This window comes from Daucus carota, chromosome 9 (assembly GCF_001625215.2).
Source record: "Daucus carota subsp. sativus chromosome 9, DH1 v3.0, whole genome shotgun sequence".
In the NCBI taxonomy this organism is placed as follows: Eukaryota; Viridiplantae; Streptophyta; class Magnoliopsida; order Apiales; family Apiaceae; genus Daucus; species Daucus carota.
In genome coordinates, this window is record NC_030389.2 from 5,868,351 (window position 1) to 5,890,273 (window position 21,923).

The 21,923-nt window shown below is 32.9% G+C and overlaps 2 protein-coding genes across 2 annotated transcripts; both read left to right on the top strand.

Moving 5' to 3' along the window:
- The first annotated feature begins 203 nt into the window (after positions 1–203).
- On the top strand, positions 204–7,256 carry LOC108203084 (probable protein phosphatase 2C 5). Its single transcript, XM_017371810.2, has 8 exons — positions 204–405; positions 2,713–2,962; positions 3,077–3,248; positions 3,344–3,561; positions 3,629–3,736; positions 3,815–3,940; positions 4,023–4,255; positions 6,748–7,256. Exons 2-8 carry the CDS (start codon positions 2,744–2,746, stop codon positions 6,965–6,967), a joined length of 1,296 nt encoding a protein of 431 aa, XP_017227299.1. The 5' UTR covers positions 204–405; positions 2,713–2,743; the 3' UTR covers positions 6,968–7,256.
- Positions 7,257–15,088: 7,832 nt separating this feature from the next.
- On the top strand, positions 15,089–20,214 carry LOC135149395 (probable protein phosphatase 2C 5). Its single transcript, XM_064085095.1, has 8 exons — positions 15,089–15,152; positions 15,829–15,920; positions 16,035–16,206; positions 16,302–16,519; positions 16,587–16,694; positions 16,773–16,898; positions 16,981–17,213; positions 19,706–20,214. The coding sequence occupies exons 1-8, from the start codon at positions 15,089–15,091 to the stop codon at positions 19,923–19,925; spliced, it is 1,233 nt and encodes a 410-aa protein (XP_063941165.1). The 3' UTR covers positions 19,926–20,214.
- Positions 20,215–21,923: the final 1,709 nt, after the last annotated feature.

A 21,923-nucleotide genomic window follows, 5' to 3' on the forward strand; every position in this document is an offset into this window, starting at 1 on the left:
TTTTAGATATTTTTATATTCATATATCATTAATTGAATGTCAAATAAATCCGACCCCTACCGGAATCAAATGTTAGTTAACAAAATTGGAATATTTATATTTTTTTTAAATAAATTGATTTTTTATAAACAGAACCCATTGACAATAGGCAATAGCTGTGCAGGAGGGTATAACCGTAAATCCACAAAGTCGCAAAGAAAAGGATTAGGACACAAGTGTGATTAACTAAGACTTCGCTGTCAGACTCCTCCGCATTTATCTCCCCGCGTTTCTCTCTCTTCATCTTTCTCTCTCAATCAAATCACAACCCATCTATACACACACCAGTTTGTACGTATACATCTCTCTCATTTCAACTCCATTAGTGAAGCTTGATCTCTCCTCATTGCACTACTTGCCTTCACTGTAAGCCCAGATTCTCTCTCTCTCTCTCTCTCTCTGTCTGTCTCGATATCACTCTAATTCTGTGTTTACTTTGCTTGATTTGTGTGTATTTATAGTACATTGTGTGATATGATTTCTAGATCAGTTGATTAATTTGTGCTAAATATGTGGTAATTGATGTTGACTATATGTTTAGCAAGGCTGTTTGACTTGGAATTATGTTGGTATTGTTGATGGGAGTGATTGGTTGTGGATTTTGTGAGGGAATGTTTTGATCAGGTTATCGATGAGAATGTGAAAGTTGATATGTGTGTTTCGATGATTGGATTTATGGGAAAGATGTGATAAATGTGTGTGTGTGTATGTGATTGTAAGAAATTGGGTTGACTATGTTTTTGGATCGGAATGGTTGGGGGGTTTGATTGGGTTGTGTTGATAATTGGATTGATTATGCGTGATTGTCATGAGGCAATATTTCGAAAAGTGTTCTTTCTGTGTGATGATTTTCTTTGGTAGGCTGAACTAGGTGACTTCTGTATGTGTCTAGTGTCTAGACTAAAAACTTCAAGTAGAATGTTTGAGTGAAATGGTATTCGGAGGGAAATGAACAACATATTATATATAGCACATTGGACAATTGTAAGTTCTGCCCCCCCCCCCCCCCCCCCCCCCACCCCCACCCACACACACACACACACACACACAGAAGAATTAGCTGTACCAAAGCACCTCCGAAATTAGGTTGTTGTGGTACTATTGCTGTCGGATCTTTATCTCCATATCGGCCTGATTTTCAACTTCTAAAAGATTGTTTCTGTATCATACCAGTTTCTTGGTGCACCTTAATTGAATATCATTTGAACCTTCGAAGCAGCCTGGTTTTTCTGACCCTTGAAACTTGATTCGATTAGCTCATCTGATGCACCCTAATTCTTGTTATCCACCTCCACCACCACCTTTGGAAAAATGTACCTCCTAGACTACCAATGTACTATCCACTACCACTAACACTACCTCCTCAATCTATAGATGTTTGCCCGGAATGCAAATGCCTTCGGATCCAGTTGTGCCATTAATTGAGCCTACTGGGAGAGTTGAAACGGAGGAAATTAGGAAGTTGTACAAGAAATAGAAGGGGGTAAACATATGTGTCACTTGAATGAATCTGAAAATAAATTGGTTCAAAACTCCAAAGTTGTGTCCTTTGTAGGGAAAGGGTTTGGACCAACCAGTGGCCCAAACATGAGTGGTGACAGGCTGCTTATGAAAATTACACAAGGAGGCAAACAGTATTTGTTGGCAAGATGAAATGAGTAGAGTCATTTCAGGTTTTAGATATTTCTCACAGTGCTGGACTCCGCAAAACAAAAATTTCATATTCTCACAAATTTACGTGTAATATATCTTTACTCACTTTCTTGATACAGTGAATGTGGAAATTAATGTTTGTGGTTTCGATGACTGGATTTGTGCAAAACGTGTAATAAGTGTTTGAGTGATTTTGAAGAAGACTGCTTGACTTTATGTTATGAATTTAAATTGTTGTTGGTTATTGGAATTTTTGCAGTAAATATGATGATTGAACTGTGTGCATTATCGCTCTTTGCACATTAGATTGGAAGTGCAGATTGAGCCAGTCATAAGTAGCTGTGAACCTGGTCCCATATATAGGCTCCAATGTATCAAAATTAAAATTAAAATCGCGAGAACCAAAATAAATCACAGAATTATCTATATCAAATTATCAATATACATATATGAATATGATTTTAAGTATATAATACTGTCCCATCACTCTCATTGTCACTGCCTGTACCGCCACCACCTCCATTGATCTCTACTTCCACTACCGCCTTCACCTCCATTTGAAACTCGTAGATCTGCAAGCAAGGAGAACCGAGTTAGCTTAAATTCGATGTTGAAGGGTCGTAGTTGAGATTGAGCTTCGATATCTCATGCTTTTTCATGCAAATGCCATATATATATGTACCAATTGCTATAATGGAACGAATACACCAAATATTCGGGGTTGCTATTTTTACATCAAATATCAGACTAAATATTCGGGGTTGGGTTAAATGAACCGAAAGCACACCCCTAAAGCTAATGCGTGTGTTGATTGGATAGATGATGTGTTTGGGTTAGTCTGGTGATTCAATGCTGTGCAGTAAATGTGATATTTAGTGTGTGTGTGTGTTTTGGTAACTGGATATTGTGCAGTAGTATGATAATCCATGTGTGTGAGCGTGCTTTGATGATTGGATTTTGTGAAATAGGGACCAATTATGTGTGTGTTTTAATAGTTGGATTTTGGTTTTGAAAATGCAGTGCAGGATATGATGAGACATCAAAGAGTAGAATGAGCCAGAATAAGGTTTTGAAGATGAGAACTAAGCCGCAACTTGTGCCACTGGGGACTTTGATTGGTCGTGAGCTAAGGAAAGAAGATAATGTGGAGAAACCTACCATCAAGTATGGACAGGCAGGCTTGGCCAAGAAGGGAGAAGATTATTACTTGATTAAGACTGATTGTGAGAGGATTCCGGGGAATCAGTCGACATCTTTTTCGGTCTTTGGGGTATTTGAACTTCTTTAACTATGACTTAAGCTTGTCCTTATATGTATGACTGACTACGTCATTGCTTAAAATTTTGTTCTAATTATAGAAAGTTTAATTGCTTTATCGTGGCAGATTTTCGATGGGCATAATGGTATATCAGCTGCTATATTTACAAAGGAGAATTTGTTGAATAATGTTTTGAGTGCTATTCCTGAAGGAGCTACTAGAGAAGAGTGGTTGCAAGCTCTTCCCAGGGCATTGGTGGCTGGATTTGTGAGGACAGACATAGAATTCCAACAAAAAGGCATACATTTTCTTTGTTTCTTAGTTATAATTTCCTTTTAAGGGTATATATTCTGTATTAAGTATCCTTATAGAGTTTCTGATAATATTTGATAGGGGAGACGTCCGGTACAACAGTTACTTTTGTTGTAATTGATGGGTGGACCGTAACTGTTGCATCTGTCGGTGATTCTAGATGTATATTAGATACACAAGGTGGTGTAGTTTCTCTTTTGACAGTTGATCATAGGCTGGAGGAGAACGTAGAAGAGAGGGAGCGTGTCACTGCAAGTGGAGGTGAAGTAGGACGGCTCAATCTTTGCGCCGGAAATGAGGTAAAATTATTCTCATTTTGTTATCCAAGTAGTCAAGAATCTTCAATGCCTATATCTTCAATTTCAGGTTGGTCCGCTTCGCTGCTGGCCTGGTGGTTTGTGCCTTTCGAGATCTATAGGCGACACAGATGTTGGAGAGTACATTGTCCCAGTACCTCACGTTAAGCAAGTGAAGGTTTGTATATCTACATTGAGCAATTTCGACTATTATGTGAGAAACCTTTTAATAGTGTGACATTCATTTGTTATCTAGCTTTCAAATGCTGGGGGAAGACTTATAATTGCTTCCGATGGTATCTGGGATACCTTATCATCTGATATAGCTGCACAAGCCTGTCGAGGATTGCCTGCCGAGCTTGCCGCGAAGCTTGTTGTTAAGGTAAGTACTATCATTTACCATTTTTAGTCTTGTTCACTATGTTCCTCGATTTTTCATTTAAAATATACTGTTTACCTTGTAGGAGGCTCTAAGATCAAGAGGCCTGAAAGATGACACTACCTGCCTTGTGGTTGACATGATTCCTTCTGATCATCCTGCAGTACTTCCAACACCGAAAAGGAAACAAAATTCGCTTACGTCATTGATTTTTGGAAGAAAATCCCTAAATTCAACAAGCAAAGGAACAAATAAGATGTCTGCTGTTGGTGCAGTGGAGGAGTTATTCGAAGAAGGTTCTGCCATGCTTGCAGAAAGGTAGATCATCTGATTTACTCCCCAAAAATTTATCTTTATTCATTTATTATTAATAACTTATCTTTAGCATGACCTTTTAAGAAATTGCATCCTTTCTTGAACTTAATTAATCAAAATCAATTCATTTCCCCTAGTTTCCATCAATGGAATTAAGACTTTTTATCTTAGTATACCTGTGGTTGATCATATATTAATACGTATTTATGACATTCTAGCTCTATTTCTAATTGAGGATCTCTTTTCAGCATGTTATTTGCTTGCATTTTTATGGCTTGGGTGTCTTTCACTCTTTCTTATGGCATGACACTAAGTAGATTTGAATTAGTTTCTGTCTAAATCAATGTGAATTTGACATCAAAATCATCATTATTATAATAACCAATACTGTAAGGAACAACTATATCTTACAAGCATTTACATGAGATTCTCTCACGTTGATATCCAAGATCACTTTTTTTAGGCTCCCCCTCGAGTCTTCAGTGGTCCACTTTTTTGAATTATCTGTGGTAGAAGTTTTGTGTGGTATCCATGACCACGTCCACCACTGCTGTGACTGAATATCAGTGTTAAACAAGTTTTGAATTCAAATTCACATAGTTCTTGGGACTTTTAAAATCCCTCCTCAAGAGTCAAAAGTTACATTGACATGCGAGAATGTGATAGCCAACTAAACTCTCATCCTCCAATACCCAGATACGCCCACCACCTTCTTAAGAACTTGTCCAAGTGTTAGTACTGAAAGTAACTGTGATTGGGTGATGTGTAGATTGAGAAGATAGAATGAAATCAGGAGTTTGTGGGGACTAGATTGGGTTTAAAAGGGCAGGGTGTCAGTTATTTTAAATTTCTGCACAGAAGGTACTTATGGGTTGCAGAAGGATGTTTACAGGGTTAGAGTGTCTCGTGATAGCAACATTTTAATGTGCATTAAATTTACATTTCCACCATAACTGACTCACACTTCCTAAACTGTCAAGTGCTGCTAACTCAGTCTGTTCTTATTAATTGCCAATATATCCCTGGCTTTACAGTAGGTACTAAGCCTCTATATGATGAATGCTTAGCAACTGGTTAAAAAATAAGGGAAGGACGAATAAAATAAATAAAACAACCTTTTTTAATAGAGAATTTTATCATCATGATGTCTAATTTTTTAGATAATGAAGATTATAGATGTCTATGTAGGTTCTACGTTCAACTATTAAATTTCCAGTATAAGAAGAGACTAATCTTTACTATAATCTAGATCCTAATGATAATCTGTCATCACAATAAGGAATCATCTATCAAATCCTAATATAACAAAACTACCGAAATTAGTTAAAAGTATCCGTCTCAACACATTAATATATTATACCTATATAAGTTTAATTTATTCATTTCCTTGCATATCCTATCATAATACTTGAGAGAATCCTCACAGAAATAGGCTAGAAAAATCCTCAAGGTCACTTACCTTCCAAATCTAGAAAACAACTAATTGTTTTCCTCTAAATAAATTTGATATTGCTGAATAACTTTTAGTTGTTCAAACACCATGTGAGGATATAATTTGGTTAGTACTGGTTTAGTGTTTAGTCTCTTGGTTTCCCATTAATAATTAGGGAAAATACAAGAATCGGGAGCCCGTAAGGGCCACTTTCTTGTTTGGTCCTTCCTAATATGAATGAACTTTCCATCTGTGGATAGCATGGTCTCATACCCTTATTAACATTAACGTATTTATCTTCCCCTTTTAAAGTGCTTATAATTTCCTCGTTAGCTCCCATAATAATCTATTGATTAGAGGAATTTATTTGAACAAGTTTACATAAACAGTGTGCATATATGACAAGCTTATATAAAGAAGTACCATTATGCATATGTATCTATTTGGCGTACTAATCATGCATTTGTATCTATTTTGCGTGCTAATATGCATATGTATTTATTTTGCTAGATACTATTTTATTATCTGCTAAGTCTAAATATGCATACTTGAGGGCAAAAGTATAAAGATGAAGTGAGGACCAATATTTTTATTGTTGAGTCAATATAAATTCAAAGTTCCTCTTTGTACTTCTCATCTTTGAGTCCTGTGTCGATTCTCCTTCTTACAATTGCCTTAATTTACATAAAGGGTCAAGGTGCTAATTTCAATATTCCTATGTTATTTTAAGTTGATTCACGAACCTCATTTATGTTGTTGTAGTTGATAAGCTGTCTGGTGTTCTGTGACCTAGAGTTCTTCATGGTGGTTTATGATATATGATATTAAAGAAATATGTTATGAATACCGATTTAGTCATCCAGGGCAATCAATGCATTATATAATAGAACTTGTTTGTAAACCAAATTTAGTTTTACCATAAAAAACAAATAGATTTATTTACCTTTTTGTTTAAGAGCAGAAGTTCTTGTCGTAGCTAAAATTTTCAAACTGTCATCTCAAATCATCTTTTTTTCTCCTTGCTATCATTCTTAATTTTATTTTTCTTCTCTATTGAATGTAGGTTGGGTAAGGACTTCCCTCTGAACTCGGACTCTGGTATATATAGGTGTGCAATTTGCCAGGTGGATCAGCCACCTGGTGATGGCTTGTCAGTTAACTCCGGGCCCTTTTTCTCACCTTCTTCAAAACCATGGGAAGGTCCCTTTTTGTGCACAAACTGTCGGAAAAAGAAAGATGCAATGGAAGGTAAGATTGGGACCAGACCCACAGCAGCAGTATAATCTGGTAACATAATGAATATTGATATTTTTTCTCTACCAGTGTGAGCGTGATTTAATTTTTTACAGGAGGAGTTTATTTTGATAGGTGTGTGAAAGAAATTAAATAGAAATAGGATGGGTAGGTTTTGCAAGTTCGTTTTAGTTCTGGCTTGTGTTCTTTGACTGTCTTAAAGCAGTAATGCTACATGATATATATGATTGCAAGTAAAAAGTTAGGGACTACTGAGTGTCTTCCCTATGAACCTTACTTGGGCTTTAATAAAGCTCTTAGTTGCTTCCTTGATCTCTATCTGATGATACAGTGTGTCCTGTTAACTAGTCAACAGATTCTATTGTACACATGCTTGGTTTTAAGAATCAAAGAAGGGTTTACTTACATATTGTTCATTTGTTAAAGAGATGTCTAATATCCTTCGGCTGCCTCTCATACAGACTATTAAACTTAGGATCAAGGACATTATAGGTCTGAACTGGAGGCCGATTGTCCATTTAGGCCAAGACTATATCTCCTTGGTTCTTCGAATGTAGAAAGATTATATTCTGAGAGGTACACAGTGCAACTTCTTGAATGCTGTCAATTATTGGTCACAACTCACAACTAAACTAGAATCATATATCTTTTCGCCCATTTGTTTAATTTGGGAATATTACAGGGTGGAAAGTAGGTTCAAGTGAGCCAATTTAAGCTTTCCATACATTTTGCTCAAAGCCAGCTTTGCATCTGAGCTTCATCATTTTAGCTGGCATATGCATTATCCAGAGGAACCGAACCTTAACTATTTGCATGCCTACAAAGCATAACAATATAGTTGATCCTAATCCCTAATCTCCGTTAAAAATTAGAAAATAAATATACAAAGACACTAAAAAAATAATTTTTTTGCTATTAAATTAAACATATCAAATAATAAATGAAGTATATTGAATTTATTTATCAAATCAATATGAAGTTACAAATTATTCAATGAATGTAAATTGAATGCTTATACCTGGGTTAAAAATTAATAAATTTTAACTGGGAGATGAATGTTTAGTCTAAATGGGATACAATTGACACAAACATAAAAAGATAAAAATAATAGATGACGTATGTAAAAATTAGATTTAGCAAAAATAAAATTATATTGGGGAAAATTTAACTTCGTCTTGGTAACAAATATAAGATTTTTCAAAATTTGGAATAAAGTTATATATTCTCCTATTTTGAATAGGAGAATATATAACTTTATCTTGGTAACAACGATAAGATTTTCAAAATTTGAAAGTTCCAAAAATTTAGGAACAAAGAACCTATTTTGAGTAGCAGTATCTTCCCCACTTTCACAATCAACCATTTTTTCATAAATAAAAGTTTCTACTTGAAGTATTTATTTGTATTAATTCTGTTAACACTTAGTTGTTTGAAGCCCGTAAATGGCAAATTATCAAGAAAAAAGACCGAAAGAGGGGAGACCAAACACTAATAGTGTTACGAGATCAGTTAGCCAAACAAACTGTCAAGGCATCAAGATTTCCAGGACAGTATCCATCAAGCACACATGCAAGCACACTAACACCATCGATGATTCTCAGCTCAATGCGGCGAAGAACAAGAAAGGAAAATGGTCGAAACTTCGAAGAGATATAAGCAATGTGTTTAAGACCAATAATATGAAGAAACATTCCACAATGGCCAAGTCACAGTCAGTGAAGCAAGTCTTGAAGATTGAAGAAAATAATGAGAGGAAGAAACCGGAAGAAGCTGCGTCGAAAAACGGGGTGAAGATGAGGAGAATGAGGTCTGTAAAGATGAAGCAGAGGGAAGGGGAGCCAGAAACCAAGGAGGGCAATCAAGAACTGTGCAAGAAGAGAATATTAATGGGAGGAAAATGTAAGCCATTAAATGTTTCTGGTGTTCTTCATTATGATCAAAATGGGATTTTGTTACCAGAAGATGTTCTGTAGAGTATGATTATATGTATCTTTTGTTTTGTCTAAGCTATGGAATATAATTTTCTTTACTTTGTTTTATTTAATGTAACATACATTCTTTAGCATCTGCATATATAGCTTAAATATGCTAATCATGCAAAAGCTATTGAAAGAACAGTCAGAATCATGTACATAATTGAATGAAATTAATGATTATACAAATATAATAAGTATGATTTTGCTATATTTATTATTTATTATTCTAATTAATAGTGTGATTAGTTTTTCTATAATATATTTGGTTTTTTAATTAAATTTTTGAATATAATTTCATTTTGATAACCAACTAAAAATATCAACAATACCTAACCTTGCAAAATAGTAATTAAATATATTTTCATTTATCTCGGACTAATACAATATAATTCGTATATGAGAGGTGTATGCATCTTACCGAACTTGAACAAAATCTTAACGAACTGAACAATGTTCGATAATTTTATCGAACAAATTTTCTTGTCCGAACTCGAGTTCGGTATCGAACCGAACCGAACACGAACTGTTCGCGAACATGTCGAACCGAACCGAACACGAACAGTGTATATTTTTAAATAATATTTAGGTTATTTTTAAATTATTTTAATGAAAAAAATTAACCAAAGTATTTTATTTATATATTTACAACATATACAAAATCAATTTTAAATAAATCTACAATTATAAAATAATATTAATACCTAATTATAGATATTCTATATTATGTTTATATATAATATTATAAATATTTTATTTATTGTCGAACGAACACGAACTTCTCGAACTCGAGCCGAACACGAGCTTAACGAACCGAACATGAACCGAGCAACCTAAAATTTCGGTTCGGTTCGTTAAGCTTATCGGACGAAAAATGTTGTTCGAACTCATGTTCGGTAAGCTTATCGGACGAGCTTACCGAACTCGAACACGAACCGAACTGAGCGAACTTACCGAACAGTTTGGTTCGTTTATAACCCTACATGAAATAGATGAATAGTTGAAATTAATTTAATATACTCATGTGTTATGATTATCTATAATGATAAAATCAAATATTGATGGACATGCACATATAAAAATTTAGTTATAGAAGTTGATTAGAGTTCAACTACACATAATATTTATTGTCTCCCTCCAAACCTTTTTATAATCTGTTTATAGATATTTATATATCTCAATTAGTATATTTCAATAATCTATCAATTATCTGATATTTAGTCAGCCTGTCAATCAACCATCTATTGTCATGTTATTATTTTATCATAGAAATTTTTCAATATGTAACATACGGATTTATTCTTTAAAATTTTATATGTGATTATTTATTTAATAGTCAGTTGTTTAAAATCGACCGATTTGACTTGTAACTCGCTGAGTACCCACAAGCAGACTTTTTTCCTTGCCAATTTTATATTATTTGAATGATGTCTCGATTTTGAATCTAACTCGGATAAAACTCGACAAAAGTCAATTCAAATTCACCAACTTGGATTAGACATTAAAAATCCAATACAAAAGTGGTTTAAAACTGAAAAGATTCGACATAATGACTCTAATTATTTAAGACTTGAAAAATTTGATATAGTATCAAAATATATAATATAATTTATCTTATATAATAGATATATTAATAATTTAATCTTCAAAATCAATTTATAAATGCATCTAATTTTTTATTTGACGATTAGTGTTTATTACTAGATAGACTCACCGAGTCAAATCAATATTTGATTTTTAGAACACTCACAAGAGAATTTAATTAACTTGCTAATTGAACATTATACGTAGTTTCAAGATAATCTTTGAATCATAAATCATGGATTTATGATTTTTTGTGTTGCTCCCACTCTCCTAACACATGTGATAGTAAATTTAAACATTTGTATTTTTTTTATAATCGGTTAAATTTAATAAATGAGTGATCATAAATAAGTGAAAAGTAATTAATATTAATATAGTACAAATATCTTAATTAATAATATTTAATATTTTCGTTCATATTAATCTTGTTGCAGTTAATAAAGGATATAATAGATATTTCATACCCAATTTGTTTGCTATTTTGCCTTTATTGTAATTTAACATATAATTTATAATATGAAATTTGGGTGGATAAGTTTTTTGATACAAAGGAAATAGAAAAGGGGACTAGAAATTGGGGAGGGAGGAAGTATAAAATATTGATTACATAAAATTTGCTTAATTGAAAGGCGTTGTATTATGTAGATACTAGCTTTTGATATAGTTTAAAAATAGTATTTTCAATTTTTTATAAATAATATATATATATATATATATATATATATTATATTAATATAAAAGTTTATGTGAAATTCAGGGGAACCGAACCTTAAATATTTTAATTCCTAGGAAAGTATAAAAATATAGTTAATCCTAATCCCTACTTTCCGTTTAGAAAGTAATTAATATGGATATTTATTGTATAAATATCTTAATTAACGATATTTGATAAATCCGTTCATAATAATTTTGTTGTAATTAAATAAGGATATAATAGATATTTCATATATACCCATTGTTATCTGCTATTTTGCCTTTATTGTAATTTAACATATAATTTATAATATTAAATTTATGTGCATGAGTTTTTTGATACAAAGGAAATAGAAAAGGGGACTAGAAAATGGAGAGGAAGTATAAAATATTGATTACATAAAACTTGTTTCATTTGAAAGGGGGTGTATTATGAAGATACTTCTGGTATATTTTAAAAATAATATTATATTATCATTCAATTTTTTATAAATAAAATATATTATTATATTAAATTATTAATATAATAGTTTATGTGAAATTCAAGGAAACCGAACGTTAAATATTTACATTCCTACAAAAGCATAAAAATATAATTGATCCTAATCCCTAATCTCCGTTCAGAAATAAAAAGTAAATATACAAAAGCACTATAAAAATAGTTATACTGCTATTAAATTATACATGTCAATTAATAAATAAAGTACATTGAATGTATTTATCAAATCAATATGAAGTTACAAATTATTCAATGAATATAAATATAAATTGAATGCGTTAGCTTATATATATACGGTGGGTTAAGAAATAACAAAATTTTAACCGGGTCATGAATGTTTAGTCAAAATGAGATAAAACTGACACAAGCACAAAAATATAAAATTATAGAGGACACATGTAAAAAATTGGATTTAGCATAAATAAAATAATATTGGGGTCTTAGTAACAAAGATAAGATTTTCAAATTAGAAAGTGCCAAAAATTTAGGAACAAAGAAACCATTTTGTGTAGTAGCCTCTTCCTCACTTTCTCAATTGGATAATATATAACTACGTCTTGAAACAAAGATAAGATTTTCAAAATTTGAAAGTGCCAAAAATTTAGGAACAAAGAACCCATTTTGAGTAGCAACCTCTTCCCCACTTTCTCACGATCAACCATCTTTGCATAAATAAAAGTTTCTACTTGAAGTATTTATTTGTGTTAATTCTGTTAATACTTAGTTGATCGAAGCCGGTAAATGGAAAATTCTCAAGAAAAACTACCGAGAGAGGGGAGACCAAACACTAGTAGTATTACGAGATCAGTTAGCCAAATGACAAATTCTCAAGAAAAAAGACCCAAAGAGGGGAGACCAAACACTAGTAGTGTTACGAGATCAGTTAGCCAAACAAACTGTCAAGGCATCAAGATTTCTAGGACAGTATCCATCAAGCACACATGCAAGCACACTAACACCATCGATGATTCTCAGCTCAATGCGGCGAAGAACAAGAAAGGAAAATGGTCGAAACTTCGAAGAGATATAAGCAATGTGTTCAAGACCAATAATATGAAGAAACATTCCACAATGGCCAAGTCACAGTCAGTGAAGCAAGTCTTGAAGATTGAAGAAAATAATGAGAGGAAGAAACCGGAAGAAGCTGCGTCGAAAAACGGGGTGAAGATGAGGAGAATGAGGTCTGTAAAGATGAAGCAGAGGGAAGGGGAGTCAGAAACCAAGGAGGGCAATCAAGAACTGTGCAAGAAGAGAATATTAATGGGAGGAAAATGTAAGCCATTAAATGTTTCTGGTGTTCTTCATTATGATCAAAATGGGATTTTGTTACCAGAAGATGTTCTGTAGAGTATGATTATATATCTTTTTGTTTCGTCTGATCAGTTATGGATTATAATTTTCTTACTTTAATTTTTAATGGTATTACTTTGTTTAATTTGAAGTAACATTTTAGCTTAAATATGTGAATCATGCAAAAATTAACATATAATATGATAGAAACACATGAAAACCTCTGCTAGAATGTCCAGGGAAAAAATTACTCATAATCAGAATCCTAACAAATAACAAGAAAAAAATTGAAAAATAAACTACTTGCAATTGGTAATAAGTATTGAGTTAATAAGTATTGAGTTAAATTATGATTTTCATGATAACAAAATCCTACAAGACCTATAATAAAATCCTACAAGACCTACACAGTGGTATTTCTTAATATACATATTCAACATTTTCTCAAACAAAATAAATACTTGTATGGCCATCTAAAACATCACCATCACGGGTCAATTCTATTAAACCAGTCTCTAAATGATCCTCCAATCCACCACTTTATGTCCAAACTTACGTGTGAACCGAATAACTTCCATAATATATGATGTAATCATTTGAGGTAGTATTGAATCTAAAGTAAAATCAATCATCAAATGATAGTGAAAGAATGATGATGAATAACATCTTTTTAAAAAGATCAATCAACATATACGTCACACATTGAGAACCAATAATCATATAAAAGTTAATGATAAGTGATTCGTCCGTCTCATGCTCAATTCTATTAAACCTCAGTTATATGCATCAATATCATAAGGATTAATATATTTTTATTTAGTTATGTAAAACTTGTGTATGTGGAGCAGATTACTAGCTCGACTAGCTAAAATTAGGCTTTTCATAGCCACAATCAGAGTAACTCATACAATAGATAGAAATAGATCAGCTAGGCAGACAACTATTTTGTGTATATGATGCATAAATATATATCATTTGTTAAAAACATAGCTAAACTTGAAATATGTTGGAAGATTAAAATAGAAGATGATATTAAGTTGTACAAATGACTAAATGGAAGATGCATATATTATATATCTTTGTAGTTCGACTCGAATGAATAAATTGATTGACCTAAATCAATAAATTATGGAAAGAAAGCCTCAAATCGTAAGCAGTCATATGCAAAATACTGTCCTCATCATAACCAATTTGCGCCAAATTCTTAATTAAGAAACCCCGGACAAAATAACCAAAAGCAAAATAAACAGCTACAACCAGTTGTGGAACTCTGACGAACTCGATTCCTGGTGGGCCAAGGCTAGTGTCATGATCGAGAGATAAGGGTTCCTTCTAACACAAAGGGTTGTAATTAAGGATCATATACATAAAACCTAAAATTACCAGAAACTGAAGTAGAATTGGATAAAGCATAAAACTTGACCTTGTAAAGATATCGATAAAGCAAAAAGTTTTCCTTCATAGAGTTTAAGGCTTCCGCTAACAATACCTGGTACTAGAACAACATGATGGTTTATAACCGTACCTTCACGCTTAAGCTGTGCCCCGGAAATTTCAGGTACTTGAAGTCTACCATAACCAAGATGATGTGGAAGATCCAACTGATTTTGAACTACTGACGCTGAGCTATCATAACAGAGCTATGAAAACTATCATGACGGGTCTATCAACTACTGAAATTGATAAAGTCTCTTCATGAACTATAGCTCAGTAAATGTGAACATATTGAAAAGATATCATAAAGGTTCAAAGCCTCTATGAAATGTGAAACTAATATACGCTTTGTTAAAATTCTATTGGTTGCTTCATCTTTTGCTTTTCATTAACTAGCTATTTTTTATTATGTGAGTCACTTTTTCTTTGTTTTTATATTCGTCTGATTGCTTACATTTCCCTTATGTAATTCATGTATGTGTAAATCAAAAAACAAGCTTATAGGGATTTTTTTATAACTTTGGTTGCAAAACATAACACAACCAATCCATATGTATTAAAATAATTGATACGGAATGACAATTACCTATTTCATTCTTTGTTTATGATATTATCTAGGTAGAAGTGTTGAGGAGACACATGATGTCATATTTGTTGGAAAATGGACCATGTTTCAAATGGGTGGTCATGAAGGTGAAAATCAACTATTTTCTAAGCTCCCTTCTCCTTATTTTGATGATGGTGAGGACCAAGGAAATGAGCACTTCTAATAACTCTTAAGAGATGTTATTTGTCTAGTAAAAGTTTTTCTTAACTAGAAATATTTTTTATTTATAATCACATCAATTAATTTTTTAAAGAATATATAATATTCCTAAAAATATGATATAAATTTTTTTTTATTGAATTTTCAATATTAAAAAATTCAGGTAAAATATATTTGTCAAACTTTCTTCATTCTATGTAAAATAATATTTTCAAACAGTATCATCTCAATCCATTACTTTTCACTCTTTTTTAAAATTTTGATTTATTCAATGATTTTTAATTCAAAAGAATGTAAAAGGTATTATTTTTTATATTCATTCTGATTTTCTTTTATAATAAACTTTTAATTTTTAAGAATTAAATTAAATAAAATTTTCAAAATTTTATTCATTTTATCTGAGATGATACGTCTTTGTAGTTTGGTCGTTAGAATTATTAAAATATATTTTATTTTCTTACTCGGAAGTAGGAAATCCTAATTAATTTGGAAGAAATTGAGCATATAGGATTTGATTTTTGCTTAAGTGAGAAGAAAATTCACTTGAGAGTGGAACATGAATTTTTCTTTGGCAATATTGAGTTCTAGACATTAAAATGAGAATGATTTGATAGCCCACACAAAGGTCATGGAATTAACTATCATTCTTAGATCGATCATCAAAAATTCTAGATTATTACTTGATTAAGACTGATTGTGAGAGGATTCCGGGGAATCAGTCGACATCTTTTTCGGTCTTTGGGGTATTTGAACTTCTTTAACTATGACTTAAGCTTGTCCTTATATGTATGACTGACTACGTCATTGCTTAAAATTTTGTTCTAATTATAGAAAGTTTAATTGCTTTATCGTGGCAGATTTTCGATGGGCATAATGGTATATCAGCTGCTATATTTACAAAGGAGAATTTGTTGAATAATGTTTTGAGTGCTATTCCTGAAGGAGCTACTAGAGAAGAGTGGTTGCAAGCTCTTCCCAGGGCATTGGTGGCTGGATTTGTGAGGACAGACATAGAATTCCAACAAAAAGGCATACATTTTCTTTGTTTCTTAGTTATAATTTCCTTTTAAGGGTATATATTCTGTATTAAGTATCCTTATAGAGTTTCTGATAATATTTGATAGGGGAGACGTCCGGTACAACAGTTACTTTTGTTGTAATTGATGGGTGGACCGTAACTGTTGCATCTGTCGGTGATTCTAGATGTATATTAGATACACAAGGTGGTGTAGTTTCTCTTTTGACAGTTGATCATAGGCTGGAGGAGAACGTAGAAGAGAGGGAGCGTGTCACTGCAAGTGGAGGTGAAGTAGGACGGCTCAATCTTTGCGCCGGAAATGAGGTAAAATTATTCTCATTTTGTTATCCAAGTAGTCAAGAATCTTCAATGCCTATATCTTCAATTTCAGGTTGGTCCGCTTCGCTGCTGGCCTGGTGGTTTGTGCCTTTCGAGATCTATAGGCGACACAGATGTTGGAGAGTACATTGTCCCAGTACCTCACGTTAAGCAAGTGAAGGTTTGTATATCTACATTGAGCAATTTCGACTATTATGTGAGAAACCTTTTAATAGTGTGACATTCATTTGTTATCTAGCTTTCAAATGCTGGGGGAAGACTTATAATTGCTTCCGATGGTATCTGGGATACCTTATCATCTGATATAGCTGCACAAGCCTGTCGAGGATTGCCTGCCGAGCTTGCCGCGAAGCTTGTTGTTAAGGTAAGTACTATCATTTACCATTTTTAGTCTTGTTCACTATGTTCCTCGATTTTTCATTTAAAATATACTGTTTACCTTGTAGGAGGCTCTAAGATCAAGAGGCCTGAAAGATGACACTACCTGCCTTGTGGTTGACATGATTCCTTCTGATCATCCTGCAGTACTTCCAACACCGAAAAGGAAACAAAATTCGCTTACGTCATTGATTTTTGGAAGAAAATCCCTAAATTCAACAAGCAAAGGAACAAATAAGATGTCTGCTGTTGGTGCAGTGGAGGAGTTATTCGAAGAAGGTTCTGCCATGCTTGCAGAAAGGTAGATCATCTGATTTACTCCCCAAAAATTTATCTTTATTCATTTATTATTAATAACTTATCTTTAGCATGACCTTTTAAGAAATTGCATCCTTTCTTGAACTTAATTAATCAAAATCAATTCATTTCCCCTAGTTTCCATCAATGGAATTAAGACTTTTTATCTTAGTATACCTGTGGTTGATCATATATTAATACGTATTTATGACATTCTAGCTCTATTTCTAATTGAGGATCTCTTTTCAGCATGTTATTTGCTTGCATTTTTATGGCTTGGGTGTCTTTCACTCTTTCTTATGGCATGACACTAAGTAGATTTGAATTAGTTTCTGTCTAAATCAATGTGAATTTGACATCAAAATCATCATTATTATAATAACCAATACTGTAAGGAACAACTATATCTTACAAGCATTTACATGAGATTCTCTCACGTTGATATCCAAGATCACTTTTTTTAGGCTCCCCCTCGAGTCTTCAGTGGTCCACTTTTTTGAATTATCTGTGGTAGAAGTTTTGTGTGGTATCCATGACCACGTCCACCACTGCTGTGACTGAATATCAGTGTTAAACAAGTTTTGAATTCAAATTCACATAGTTCTTGGGACTTTTAAAATCCCTCCTCAAGAGTCAAAAGTTACATTGACATGCGAGAATGTGATAGCCAACTAAACTCTCATCCTCCAATACCCAGATACGCCCACCACCTTCTTAAGAACTTGTCCAAGTGTTAGTACTGAAAGTAACTGTGATTGGGTGATGTGTAGATTGAGAAGATAGAATGAAATCAGGAGTTTGTGGGGACTAGATTGGGTTTAAAAGGGCAGGGTGTCAGTTATTTTAAATTTCTGCACAGAAGGTACTTATGGGTTGCAGAAGGATGTTTACAGGGTTAGAGTGTCTCGTGATAGCAACATTTTAATGTGCATTAAATTTACATTTCCACCATAACTGACTCACACTTCCTAAACTGTCAAGTGCTGCTAACTCAGTCTGTTCTTATTAATTGCCAATATATCCCTGGCTTTACAGTAGGTACTAAGCCTCTATATGATGAATGCTTAGCAACTGGTTAAAAAATAAGGGAAGGACGAATAAAATAAATAAAACAACCTTTTTTAATAGAGAATTTTATCATCATGATGTCTAATTTTTTAGATAATGAAGATTATAGATGTCTATGTAGGTTCTACGTTCAACTATTAAATTTCCAGTATAAGAAGAGACTAATCTTTACTATAATCTAGATCCTAATGATAATCTGTCATCACAATAAGGAATCATCTATCAAATCCTAATATAACAAAACTACCGAAATTAGTTAAAAGTATCCGTCTCAACACATTAATATATTATACCTATATAAGTTTAATTTATTCATTTCCTTGCATATCCTATCATAATACTTGAGAGAATCCTCACAGAAATAGGCTAGAAAAATCCTCAAGGTCACTTACCTTCCAAATCTAGAAAACAACTAATTGTTTTCCTCTAAATAAATTTGATATTGCTGAATAACTTTTAGTTGTTCAAACACCATGTGAGGATATAATTTGGTTAGTACTGGTTTAGTGTTTAGTCTCTTGGTTTCCCATTAATAATTAGGGAAAATACAAGAATCGGGAGCCCGTAAGGGCCACTTTCTTGTTTGGTCCTTCCTAATATGAATGAACTTTCCATCTGTGGATAGCATGGTCTCATACCCTTATTAACATTAACGTATTTATCTTCCCCTTTTAAAGTGCTTATAATTTCCTCGTTAGCTCCCATAATAATCTATTGATTAGAGGAATTTATTTGAACAAGTTTACATAAACAGTGTGCATATATGACAAGCTTATATAAAGAAGTACCATTATGCATATGTATCTATTTGGCGTACTAATCATGCATTTGTATCTATTTTGCGTGCTAATATGCATATGTATTTATTTTGCTAGATACTATTTTATTATCTGCTAAGTCTAAATATGCATACTTGAGGGCAAAAGTATAAAGATGAAGTGAGGACCAATATTTTTATTGTTGAGTCAATATAAATTCAAAGTTCCTCTTTGTACTTCTCATCTTTGAGTCCTGTGTCGATTCTCCTTCTTACAATTGCCTTAATTTACATAAAGGGTCAAGGTGCTAATTTCAATATTCCTATGTTATTTTAAGTTGATTCACGAACCTCATTTATGTTGTTGTAGTTGATAAGCTGTCTGGTGTTCTGTGACCTAGAGTTCTTCATGGTGGTTTATGATATATGATATTAAAGAAATATGTTATGAATACCGATTTAGTCATCCAGGGCAATCAATGCATTATATAATAGAACTTGTTTGTAAACCAAATTTAGTTTTACCATAAAAAACAAATAGATTTATTTACCTTTTTGTTTAAGAGCAGAAGTTCTTGTCGTAGCTAAAATTTTCAAACTGTCATCTCAAATCATCTTTTTTTCTCCTTGCTATCATTCTTAATTTTATTTTTCTTCTCTATTGAATGTAGGTTGGGTAAGGACTTCCCTCTGAACTCGGACTCTGGTATATATAGGTGTGCAATTTGCCAGGTGGATCAGCCACCTGGTGATGGCTTGTCAGTTAACTCCGGGCCCTTTTTCTCACCTTCTTCAAAACCATGGGAAGGTCCCTTTTTGTGCACAAACTGTCGGAAAAAGAAAGATGCAATGGAAGGTAAGATTGGGACCAGACCCACAGCAGCAGTATAATCTGGTAACATAATGAATATTGATATTTTTTCTCTACCAGTGTGAGCGTGATTTAATTTTTTACAGGAGGAGTTTATTTTGATAGGTGTGTGAAAGAAATTAAATAGAAATAGGATGGGTAGGTTTTGCAAGTTCGTTTTAGTTCTGGCTTGTGTTCTTTGACTGTCTTAAAGCAGTAATGCTACATGATATATATGATTGCAAGTAAAAAGTTAGGGACTACTGAGTGTCTTCCCTATGAACCTTACTTGGGCTTTAATAAAGCTCTTAGTTGCTTCCTTGATCTCTATCTGATGATACAGTGTGTCCTGTTAACTAGTCAACAGATTCTATTGTACACATGCTTGGTTTTAAGAATCAAAGAAGGGTTTACTTACATATTGTTCATTTGTTAAAGAGATGTCTAATATCCTTCGGCTGCCTCTCATACAGACTATTAAACTTAGGATCAAGGACATTATAGGTCTGAACTGGAGGCCGATTGTCCATTTAGGCCAAGACTATATCTCCTTGGTTCTTCGAATGTAGAAAGATTATATTCTGAGAGGTACACAGTGCAACTTCTTGAATGCTGTCAATTATTGGTCACAACTCACAACTAAACTAGAATCATATATCTTTTCGCCCATTTGTTTAATTTGGGAATATTACAGGGTGGAAAGTAGGTTCAAGTGAGCCAATTTAAGCTTTCCATACATTTTGCTCAAAGCCAGCTTTGCATCTGAGCTTCATCATTTTAGCTGGCATATGCATTATCCAGAGGAACCGAACCTTAACTATTTGCATGCCTACAAAGCATAACAATATAGTTGATCCTAATCCCTAATCTCCGTTAAAAATTAGAAAATAAATATACAAAGACACTAAAAAAATAATTTTTTTGCTATTAAATTAAACATATCAAATAATAAATGAAGTATATTGAATTTATTTATCAAATCAATATGAAGTTACAAATTATTCAATGAATGTAAATTGAATGCTTATACCTGGGTTAAAAATTAATAAATTTTAACTGGGAGATGAATGTTTAGTCTAAATGGGATACAATTGACACAAACATAAAAAGATAAAAATAATAGATGACGTATGTAAAAATTAGATTTAGCAAAAATAAAATTATATTGGGGAAAATTTAACTTCGTCTTGGTAACAAATATAAGATTTTTCAAAATTTGGAATAAAGTTATATATTCTCCTATTTTGAATAGGAGAATATATAACTTTATCTTGGTAACAACGATAAGATTTTCAAAATTTGAAAGTTCCAAAAATTTAGGAACAAAGAACCTATTTTGAGTAGCAGTATCTTCCCCACTTTCACAATCAACCATTTTTTCATAAATAAAAGTTTCTACTTGAAGTATTTATTTGTATTAATTCTGTTAACACTTAGTTGTTTGAAGCCCGTAAATGGCAAATTATCAAGAAAAAAGACCGAAAGAGGGGAGACCAAACACTAATAGTGTTACGAGATCAGTTAGCCAAACAAACTGTCAAGGCATCAAGATTTCCAGGACAGTATCCATCAAGCACACATGCAAGCACACTAACACCATCGATGATTCTCAGCTCAATGCGGCGAAGAACAAGAAAGGAAAATGGTCGAAACTTCGAAGAGATATAAGCAATGTGTTTAAGACCAATAATATGAAGAAACATTCCACAATGGCCAAGTCACAGTCAGTGAAGCAAGTCTTGAAGATTGAAGAAAATAATGAGAGGAAGAAACCGGAAGAAGCTGCGTCGAAAAACGGGGTGAAGATGAGGAGAATGAGGTCTGTAAAGATGAAGCAGAGGGAAGGGGAGCCAGAAACCAAGGAGGGCAATCAAGAACTGTGCAAGAAGAGAATATTAATGGGAGGAAAATGTAAGCCATTAAATGTTTCTGGTGTTCTTCATTATGATCAAAATGGGATTTTGTTACCAGAAGATGTTCTGTAGAGTATGATTATATGTATTTTTTGTTTTGTCTAAGCTATGGAATATAATTTTCTT

Bases quoted from the DNA above. Each gene is read 5' to 3' on its own strand.
- LOC108203084 (XM_017371810.2), top strand. From the start codon at position 2,744: ATGAGCCAGAATAAGGTTTTGAAGATGAGAACTAAGCCGCAACTTGTG. The intron at 3,249-3,343 runs GCATACATTTTC...AATATTTGATAG, and splicing joins CATAGAATTCCAACAAAAAG to GGGAGACGTCCGGTACAACA. The intron at 3,737-3,814 runs GTTTGTATATCT...TTTGTTATCTAG, and splicing joins CTCACGTTAAGCAAGTGAAG to CTTTCAAATGCTGGGGGAAG.
- LOC135149395 (XM_064085095.1), top strand. From the start codon at position 15,089: ATGGGTGGTCATGAAGGTGAAAATCAACTATTTTCTAAGCTCCCTTCT. The intron at 15,153-15,828 runs GTGAGGACCAAG...TATCATTCTTAG, and splicing joins TTCTCCTTATTTTGATGATG to ATCGATCATCAAAAATTCTA. The intron at 16,899-16,980 runs GTAAGTACTATC...TTTACCTTGTAG, and splicing joins CCGCGAAGCTTGTTGTTAAG to GAGGCTCTAAGATCAAGAGG.